Source organism: Gymnoscopelus microlampas (genome assembly GCF_963454915.1).
Source record: "Gymnoscopelus microlampas genome assembly, chromosome: 7".
Classification (NCBI taxonomy): Eukaryota; Metazoa; Chordata; class Actinopteri; order Myctophiformes; family Myctophidae; genus Gymnoscopelus; species Gymnoscopelus microlampas.
Window position 1 is genome coordinate 11,050,200 of NC_139944.1, and position 10,712 is coordinate 11,060,911.

Consider the following 10,712-nt stretch of genomic DNA (forward strand, 5'->3'; position numbering starts at 1 on the left):
CAATGGAGCGATATATGTTCCACCTCCTTCTGGTTGTTTATGCTGAGTTTGCAAAAATAAATAAAAAGAATAAAGGAAAAGAGAATCCAGTTAAAAAAAAGAAGAAAAAACAAGCCCAGTCACTGCACTCGATATGTTGCTTTTAACTGAGGCCAAGTTTAAAATAAGAATACAATAGGTATTCTATTAAATATCAATAAGAGGCAACTGAAACATAAGGTAGCCTAAGTACACAACTCAGACTATTTCTTTAAGCTATGCATTAATGTAATCTTTGTCCTCTTTTTGAGAACTTACTTTTATTTCATCAGGTTGTGATTCTGGACAGGGTGACCTTTGACCTTTGAAATGCATAGGGGGTGTTCCTCTTTTTGGCCACTTCCTCTTATGTATAGGGTTTGTAACAGGGTGATCCTCAGGTCACACATTGAGAAACAGTGATGTAAAAAACACTCACACTGTAGTTTTTTCTTTTTCTTTTTTCTTTTTTTTGTCTGTTTTGTTCATTATACATGAAAATACTTACAGTACATGGTATTCAACAGTGTGCTTTCTTAAAAGCTTTATTTACACTCAATTGCATGACGGCGTCTCTTGCCGACAAAAACAGATCACCTGATACGGAACGTATCGGTGAGCAACACACCATACTACGGAGTATAAAAATCAGACTTAACCACTTAAACCCTACATATATACAGGGGTCGCCCAGGGCTCTGCAGTAACATAAACCCAGCCCCCCCCCACAACAAATCTCTTCACCAAAAATCTACAAGCTCACATTGTATATCATGAGACATATGATTTATGAATATCATAGAGAAGATCATCAGAGAACTGGGGTTATGAATGTAACCTGCTTGAAGAACTAAGCCCCCCCCCATTCCTAGATCCAGAAAGGAAGTCAATGGTCACAGTGATATGAGAGAGAATATCTCTCCTTCTCTCTCTCTCGCTCCCCCTCTGTCTGACTGTCTGTCTGTCTCACTCACTCACTCTCTCTCTCTTTCACACGCACACACCGCACGCGCGCACACATGATGGCAAGGCCAATAGGTTAGATTTGAAGAGTGTGGAGATAATAATAATACTAATAATTGGAGCCAGCGAGGTGTAGCAACACGGAGGAGAGGAGAGCAGAGGTGAGGAGGACAGGACAGGAGCGGAGGCAAGGAGAGGCGAGAGGAGAAGAGAAGAAAGGTACAAGAGAGAAGGAATGTGTGTGTGTGTGTGTGTGTGTGTGTGTGTGTGCGTGCGTGTGCACACGTACATACAGTACGTGCGTACATGCGGGTGTGTGTGTGACAGAGACAGAGAGTTTTCCCTCACAAAGACACCTTTGGCTCCAAAGACACATCAGTAAAAGTGCTTCTGCTGTCCAGCTGTATCACAGATCCCCGCCTACTGATACTGATACAAGTGTGGACATCTAAACTCAATGAATGTTCCAACTACATAGTAAACTGCTATGAAAACCAGTGGTGGAAGAAAAATGACTATGCAATTTGTACTTTTGGAGTATATATACCCAAGGTAATAGAATCTGAACCGACCCGGACCCGAGTGACAATGACGAAACGTGGTCCCAGATCTGGACTCGGACGGATCTCGGGTACTGATATGTTCAGTTCAGTTGGACTTGTGAATTACCACGATGAAATGAAAAAGGCAAATGCAAGAGAGAAATGTAAACTGCGCACAAGTGTCACAAACACACGCGCGCACACACACACACACACACACACAGCACCTGTCCCTGTTTCCGATGAGTGTTGCTTCCGTGCGTGCACATGCACACTGTCCAGGACCATACATGGCATGGTCCTCTTCTTCAGTAACATCCAAATGAACAAAAAAAGTTCTGTTCCTCCAGCCTGTAGATGGTGCTATGGCCTCCGGTGAAAATCCAGCTTTCTGTGCATGGCTTGTTTTCTTTTTTTCTGTTACGTCTTCCCTCTGACGTCCAATCTAATGCATTCATATAAAACACTATTTCCCATGATCCCCCTGGTCCCAACAAACGTGGAAGTTGTTCAGGCCTATCTGCCTGTGGCACATCCTTTTTACAACTTTTGATGACATCACCAGAGAACCCTTTTTTTAATGCTGAAATCTTAACAAGTCTTTGAATCTGGTTTTGAATCTTATAATGGCTCTTCTTTGAAGAAGTGGAAAGAAAAGACATACTGTAAATGACGTCTTTAAAGGAGCACACCCATTTTCTACCTTATCTTCATGTAATTGGTCCTCACTAATGCTCATAAGATGTCACCATTTCTGTCTACTCACTCTGTGTATCATTGGTGGGCTGTGGACAGTTCAGAAACCTGCATAGCATTGACATCATCGATGAGGATTCCAAACTAATAGAAATGACAGCCTCTCTCTTCCTGGAAAGTTAGCATGCTGAAATTGAAGCCATTGTTCTTGCATTAAATTAACAGAAATGGTGACATATAATGAGCGTTAGTGAGGACCCCAATGGAAACATATTTTTTCACAACCATTCCACATAAACGTGTTTTTGAGTGTCTACCCTCAGACACTAGCGCCAAAACGTAGGCACCAGACATTTATTTAGTTATGCATTTTACAGTTAGTAAATGCGTTGAGCTTGTACATCAGCTATTTTTTGCAAAGAGATTTGGTGTAGTAGACGGTCCATTTTTACTAAGAATAGAGGGTTTAAGTGGTTGAGACTTGAAGACTCCACAGCAGATTGAAGGACTTGTTGAAAGTTTTTTTTTTACACAGCAGATATGGTCTGGAGATGCTGACATATACCGTTGTTGTCAGGCAGAAACCTTGTATCTCCATATTTCAACACATGTGTATTCGTAAATTAATGCTCTGCTATTTTTGTAATTTTTTCTTAAACATTATGAAAGTGTGTGTGTGTGGTTTCATGAATAGCGTGTGACTGAAAAATATTCCATTTCCTGACAAGTAACAGTTTTAGACATACAAGGTTTCCAACTGATAGCAATGGCATACTTTTACAGTGTACTTATGGTCTGGAGATGCAGATAGTACAGTATTGTTTTTTTCTTATTTCTTTTCTTTATTTTTTTTTTACAGTGTATGGATGGAAATGTAAGCATTCTGCATGGTGAAACTAGAGCCCTGAACCCTGAACAGAGAGAGAGAGAGAGAGAGAGAGAGAGAGAGAGAGAGAGAGAGAGAGAGAGAGAGAGAGAGAGAGAGAGAGAGAGAGAGAGAGAGAGTTGTGTGTGTGTGTGTGTGTGTGTGTGTGTGTGTGTGTGTGTGTGTGTGTGTGTGTGTGTGTGTGTGTGTGTGTGTGTGTGTGTGTGTGTGTGTGTGTGTGTGTGTGTGTGTGTGTGTGTGTGTTACAGGTCTAGTGTGTGCTGTATAATGTTGTTATTGTCCTCCGCCACAAGGGGGCTTCGGCTGATTACCAGCTCCAGTCTGTCTCCTGCCTCCGTTATGAGAGGAACCGCTAGACAACAGTCAAAGTCCCTGGTGCGAACATGATTCACCTGGAGAGAGAGAGAGAGAGAGAATTGAGGTTTTATCATGCTGTCAGAGCTGTTATGAGACTTCACGTCTGCTATACAATTACAATACCGGTAATCTGAGTTCCCAGAGGTTTTCGCCAGCTCTCGCATACAAACGGGAGGGGCGAGGAAACTTCTGGGCCAGAGGCCTGGTATTTGTGGGCGGGATGTAACTTACGCTCAGAATCTGAGCGGACACGCCTCTTACCGGTCTGAGAGCTGTGCAACTCGTCTAAACAGTCCGACGAGAGGCAAACAGCAGTACACAACAATGGCGGCCGCAATTTCTCAAGGAGAAATTGCTTCCCGTCGCTCCTATTTACATGCAACACCCACTGCATGTGGATCCTGCCCCCTTTTCGTCATTGGCTGTTGATTTGAATCAGAACGCAGTGGCCGCGCCCCTGCTGTCCAGGCTCTGAGGCGAAGTCTCCCAGACTACAATACCGGTGGTTCTCAACCGTTTAATTTCAAGGACCACCATAACTCTGAGAGTGTAAGGGTCCATTTGGTGCCATTTGTACACTCTCAGAGTTACAGACCTGTAAGGGTCCATTTGGGGACCGTTAAGAGGGAATTGTTAAGGAACCGGGATCGTTAAAAAGGATCCCAACTTTAGTCATGAAGGTACAACCAGTGAAACAAACATCATGTCAGCTGTGTACACCACTAGCACCACTAAAACCATTAGAACAATGCTAGACTTGAAAGTCTAGTACGTGGCCGTCAAATCTAGAATTATATTGCGCTGATCAGAGCAATGGTCACAGAGTTATGGCCATTTGAAGTGTTAGACACTGCTTTAACACTGCTATAGTGCCCCATATGTGTACAATCTATTTTTTTTTGGTGTGTCATACCAGACCCTTGAACAGATTTTGTGCCAAGTTTGGTGCCGATCGGAGCAACGATGCGTCTTGCATGTCTTATGTTTGTGACGTCCACCCATTTTGATATAGGAATAACAGTGGGTTTGTGCATGTGGTCTGTGTGTGTGTGCATGTGTGTGTGTGTGTGTGTGTGTGTGTGTGTGTGTGTGTGTGTGTGTGTGTGCGCGCATGTGTGTGTGTGTGTGTGTGTGTGCGCAGTGTGTGTGTGTGTGTGTGCGCGTGCGTGTGTGTGTGTGTGTGTGTGTGTGTGTACCTGTAGGATGCGGTCGTAGGGTTCGAGCCCAGCGCGGTGGGCGGGTCCGTCTGTTCTGATCATGTTCACATAAACTCCTTTCTCCAAGAAGCCGTCTGACACACTGAACCCAAACTCCTCACTCTCTGTGTCCTTTATTACTGTTACCTGGAGAGAGAGACAGAGAGAGAGAGAGAGATAGAGAGAGAGAGAGAGAGAGAGAGAGAGAGAGAGAGAGAGAGAGCAATGTGTGACATCAGTCGTCTGTGACGTATGACTCCATGTTTGGGCAAAATGTCTGCCCGAACCGGGTCACACTGACTTCCATTATCAAATTAAAGTTAAATATGCACATACCTTGTGCAGCTCCAGTGGTGTTGGAGACAGAATCTCCTGCATCTCCTCTTTGATACGGCGAGACTCCCACGTCTTCTCTGATACTCGCAGAGACGCCTTGGGCTGAGGGGACCGGGCATCCTGACGCAGGTGGGCCTCCTGGTGCAAGTGGGCCTCCTGGTGCAAGTGGGCCTCCTGGTGCAAGTGGGCCTCCTGGGGCAGGTGAGCCTCCTGGTCCAGGTAGGCTTCCTGACGCAGGTGGGCCTCCTGGTGCAGGTGAGCCTCCTGGTGCAGGTAGGCCTCCTGACGCAGGTGGGCCTCCTGGTGCAGGTGAGCCTCCTGGTGCAGGTGGGCCTCCTGACGCAGGTGGACCTCCTGACGCAGGTGGGCCTCCTGACGCAGGTGGGCCTCCTGGCGCAGGAGAGCCTCCTGACGCAGGTGGGCTTCCTGATGCAGGTGGGCCTCTGGGTGGTATCCTTTCGGGATAATAAGCACAGCTGAATTTTCCTTTTTGTGATATGCAGGCACTGGTTTTGTGCAGTGGCCAAGTGGTTAGAAAGAATGTTCTGTACCTTAAAGGCCACATGTTTGATCCCCACAACTGCTCTGCTCAACAGTTTGATGGAAATGCATACAGAGATACATAGAAAATCTATGAAAACAGATTTCCCTAGAGGAGGGGATATTATTATGTAAAAATAGGTTGTGAAACGCAAGAGGTGGGGGATTGGGATCCGTACCATGATGGATGTGGTCCTCCTCGTGCAGGTGGGTCCCCTGGTGCAGGTGGGTACCCTGGAGGAGGATAGAGTTTCTCCGCAGGGGACTCACGTTGTTGTGGCTCAGTTCTGGAGGAGGCTTAGAGACCTCGTCAACACCCAGACTGATGGCTGTTCCTGTCATGATGGATGCCTGCACACACATTTTACCACAAATGTTCACTTTTGAAAAAAAGAAAAAGAAAAGAAAAGGTACAAAAACTAATATGAACACATTTCTGATGCTAAAGTCTTAGGTACTGTGTTCTATCATATTTCTATTGTCTCACAAAACATTTAGCTGTTGGCTACTATACCTAGCCCAGTGATTTCCAACCTGTGGGCCTCAAGGGTATTGCAGTGGGCCCCCAAATAATTGGTAAATCATGATAATGTACCATTAATATAAATAATAATAATTGAAAAAGTTGTTTTGCAAACATGCTAGCATGCTAACAGACCTCGATCTCGCGGAGCAGTTCTGACTGGCCACACGTCTCCAGGTCTTCCAGGGCCTGACACCAGAAACTGTCCTCTGGGTCCAAAAGAACTCCATCTGGATGGTGGCTACCATACCTGGAAACATGCACACACACGCATGCACGCACGTCGCACACACACACACGCACGCACGCACGCACGCACGCACGCACGCACGCACGCACGCACGCACACACACACACACACACACACACACACACACACACACACACACACACACACACACACACACACACACACACACACACACACACGCGCACCATACATGCACGCGCGCAATATGTTAAGTATATTATGCTATTGCTTTTTTAGAGTAGACAATTAATTTTACCCCTTTTTTCTCCCTATATTTAGTCATTACTCCAGTTAATTCCTCCCACTGCTTGCCTCTGCTGTTGTAACATACTAACACACCTGCTAGTGAGGAGCCCCCACCGTAAAGACTAGTTCCTCCATCCTACTCCTCCTTTTCAACATTCCCCACTGACAGGCTCCGCCTCCAGCCCATAGGAGTACATATAGTGACAAAGATCACCCTCCCTGCCCGGCTTCCATCCCCGAACACGACCAACTGTGTTCATATACACTCGACAAACTGGATGCACCGTGGTGGAATAGAACCCCTAGACTCCACGGTGGTGGGCAGGAACTTTACCACTGTGTCACCCGAACGCCCATGCTCAGTACATTTGACGTTTAAATCAGGATTGATGATTATGTAGAGATTGACTTGTGAAATGGGACATTCTGCATAATGAGTACTTTGACTTTTGATACTTTACTGTGTAACTTTTTTCAATTAAACAAAAGTTATTGTTGATATAATCTTTTAATGGTATATGTTTCACAATAACAACTTCTCCAAACACTAGTAAATACAGTTTGTAATCATATTGTGCCTCGCGAGATCAATAAAAGTCTTGTTTCTACTCTTATCTTAAAATTCTTGAGTGCTAGGACCCTGCAGCATTACCTTTTCACCATTCCTTCTGTAATAACACGGAGCTACCAGTAGGGTTCACCAAGATAAAACTATCAGAGTACTTCCACCACTAAGGGGTGTGTTTCCTCACCCAGGAGTTTTGTTGTCCCACTCGTCCTCGCTGAAGCCTCCGTCGCTGAAGGGGTAGTTCTTCCTGCGGCCAGGAGGGGGCGTGGCACCACGGTGCTGCTGCTTTGCACTGCGCCACTCATGCGGGTGGAGGGCAATGCCCGCCGCTGCGCCCTGGTGGTGACTGTACGTACCTGCACAACAATCTCACTTTAAGGTCTGTGACGTGTACACACGCGTTTGTATTACTGTACTTGTGAGGACATAAATGGATGGGAATTTTATGAATGCCAATTTGACCTTTTTAGGCCATTTTTAACTTTAACTCTAAAGCCTCAGTTATAAGAAATTGCACTCCAGTTTGCTTAGGAGACAAGGCAGTTACAGAAAGAAAAACTGAAAAAGGAGATACAGCTATAGCTTATGCGCTCAGTATTAGAGAGGAGCGCTGCTCACTGTTGGCGTGTGTGACAACCCGGTCATTTAAGACGAAGCGTGTCTGTCAGTCTGCGTGCGAGTGCTATGGACATGATTTCCAAAGCAGCTCTCCGCTCATAAAAGGATGTCTGTGGACACGGCCACTAAATCAATATCAAATTTAAGCTAATAAACAGCTTAAATTTGGGGAAAGTAAAAAACAGGCCACATCACTGTCTTTGTGATAATGGTCAATAACTGTGTGGCAGATCAATTGCTCAACTCACTGAGGAGAGAAATGTGGATCATACAGACAGAATGATAGAGGTACAGAGGTTCCTTACATTTATAGTAGGATAGGAGGGTAAAACTATTAATTGGGGGATATGTCATTCACACAGATTGATGCTTGTATTAGCAGTAAAAAATGTACCTCCTTTCGAAAACTGTTTAAATTAATGTAAATCAATCGCATAAAATAAACGCTTTAAAAGGATTTAAAGAGGATGCAAATCTTTACACACACACACACACACACACACACACACACACACACACACACACACACACACACACACACACACACACACACACACACACACACACACACACACACACGCACACACCCTGGCTTCCATATCCTGCATCCAGTCCCGATCCATCCCAGGATTCCATAGCAGAGTCCACGCTGGGCACGGTGATGCAATACAGTTCTGACATATCATTGGTCCGCTGGCTGTCCGTCAAATCCAGCTCCTCCTCCTCTGGGTCACTGAGGTCATTCTCTGTGGTGTCGTCGACCTCTGACTCCGTCCCCTGCCCCCTCTCCTCGCCGTCTGACAGACACAATACGAATGACATCATCATCTTCATCATCATGATTCATCATCATCATCATCATCACAGCAGTAGTGGTTTTCATTTTTTCTTCTTTTTTTGGGGCGGTGTAGCCGCCCCCTATAAGTGAGTTTTGGACACTGACCAATCCTGCACCGTGATTGGCCAATAGTCTACAACGCATTGTATACCCCTAACCCTTCCATTGTTAATACAAATCGATACTTTTGCAAAGTCAGCCAATCACATTACAGCTAGTGTCATCACCACTAACTGTAATGTGATTGGCTGACTTTGCAAATTCAGGACTGTGATTGGCTAGCGAAACACATGACACATGTGCAGCCCTATGAATAGCAGTATGGACTTTAAAAAATCACACCCTGTGTGAAGGAAGCGGTGCCTTTTGTGCGGGCCTTAACTCATTTCAGTTCGTCCCTATTGCTGGCTTTAGTCCATGTACACAATTTGTACTCCATAGCATGCTGCGAACTTGAGTTATGGCTGTTTGAAGGCCAGCCAATGGGAAGACAGAGGGGGCGGGGCTTCAGCAATTCATGCTGGTCCCTATTGGTGGTCTAAGTCCACATACCAAATGTGGACTTGGTGGCATGCTGCAAACTGGAGTTATAGCTGTTTAAAATCCCGTGCTCATCCCGTGCTCATACGGGCGCTGGGGGTCCCTGGACCCCTCTTTGATAACTTCATCAATTCATGCTTGTGCCTATTGGTGGTCTAAGTCCACATACCAAATGTGGACTTGGTGGCATGCTGCAAACTGGAGTTATAGCTGTTTAAAATCCCGTGCTCATCCCGTGCTCATACGGGCGCTGGGGGTCCCTGGACCCCTCTTTGATAACGTCATCAATTCATGCTCGTCCCTATTGGTGGTCTAAGTCCACTTACCAAATTTGGACTTGGTGGCATGCTGCAAACTGAAGTTATAGCTGTTTGCTTCTTTGCCGTGCTCATCCCAGGCTCATAGGCTCCCACGGACACGGAGACAAAGTCAAGTGTAGAGCGGTTGGCACCGCTAAAAAAGTCATTGATCCTTTTTTTAAAGTGAGTCATGTTGTGATGACCACACACCGCCCACTTCACACTGGGTGTGATTTTTTAAACTTCAATAACAGTAGCAATACCAAAATGTAGAAATACTAATCAAGTCTATTTTCCTGCTAGTCTAGCAGGAAAGCTCCCCAAGGATATATTTGTCTTTACATTTGTTATACTCTAGTTGTCTAGAAAACAAATCGTTATGTTCCCAACGTGAAATATTGTCCCATGGGTCCGTTTGGGGGCCATCTGTGATGTAGGATATTGAAAATCAACATAACCTTTGAATTAGACATCATACAGAGATAAATTACCCAATTTTCTCGCATCATCGCATGGTGTAAGGTGAGGACCTGTTCGCAAGAGAGAACAATATCCACCATTCCTGTCGCAAGACATTCATCCTCATCATTCGTGCCAATCATCTGCAAGATACATCCCGAGCTACAGCTTGAGCTACCTACCGTGTCCGGGAGAGAGCTGAAATAAAGAAGTCTGAGGAGGAAATTCAGCATACCATCACTGCTATTCGCAGCAACAGCTCTACAACCTCGCATCTGGTGCCCCTGCTTCCCTGGAGGTGGAGTTTTATGTCCTATACGTGCTGAGGCAGCTGGTAAGGAAGCCAAGATCGCTTTGTGAGCGGCTCCTCTAATCAAGAAGTTGAAGCTGAAGACAATGAAGGCTTCCAACAAGACAGTCAAGCCTCACCGGGAAAGGTATGTGACCACTTACTCCAAATATAAATACATTTTTGTTGCAGTATGTATGATATATGAGCCTGGAGGTGTAAGACGTTGATGTTCATCTTTGCAGATAATCCAGTGCCGTGAGCAAAGTGACCTTGCTTTCATGCTGCTCATCAAGTCACAGAACCTGGACGAACCCCTTAACCTTAACGAGCTGATGCTGTACTCACTCGCTCCTGTCCCTCACAGCCTATAGGCACAGCTGACGGGTTCTACAATAAGACCATTTTTTGATGGAAGATGCTGCCTTATCCAAAGGCAGCTCTCTACATCCAGGAATGCAAAGCACTTTTCCATGCCTCGATGAACCTTCCCATACTTGAAGACTGCAAGGTCGAAACGTCTTCCCCCAACATTTGAGGGAATTTGC

The 10,712-nt window shown here is 45.4% G+C and overlaps 1 protein-coding gene across 3 annotated transcripts in view; it reads right to left on the reverse strand.

The window, feature by feature from the left end:
- Positions 1-3,347: 3,347 nt before the first annotated feature.
- Positions 3,348-10,712, reverse strand: part of grip2b (glutamate receptor interacting protein 2b) — a gene marked incomplete at its 3' end in the record, with an annotated part of 181,412 nt that continues 174,047 nt past the window's right edge. For all 3 annotated transcript variants that reach the window (XM_084063476.1, XM_084063478.1, XM_084063477.1), the window contains exons 19-25: positions 8,327-8,536; positions 7,306-7,477; positions 6,193-6,307; positions 5,714-5,885; positions 4,995-5,449; positions 4,659-4,805; positions 3,348-3,497 (exon numbers count right to left, since the gene is read on the reverse strand). In XM_084063476.1, the coding sequence (XP_083919602.1) occupies positions 3,348-3,497; positions 4,659-4,805; positions 4,995-5,449; positions 5,714-5,885; positions 6,193-6,307; positions 7,306-7,477; positions 8,327-8,536 (1,421 nt within the window). The remainder of the gene's footprint in view (positions 3,498-4,658; positions 4,806-4,994; positions 5,450-5,713; positions 5,886-6,192; positions 6,308-7,305; positions 7,478-8,326; positions 8,537-10,712) is intronic.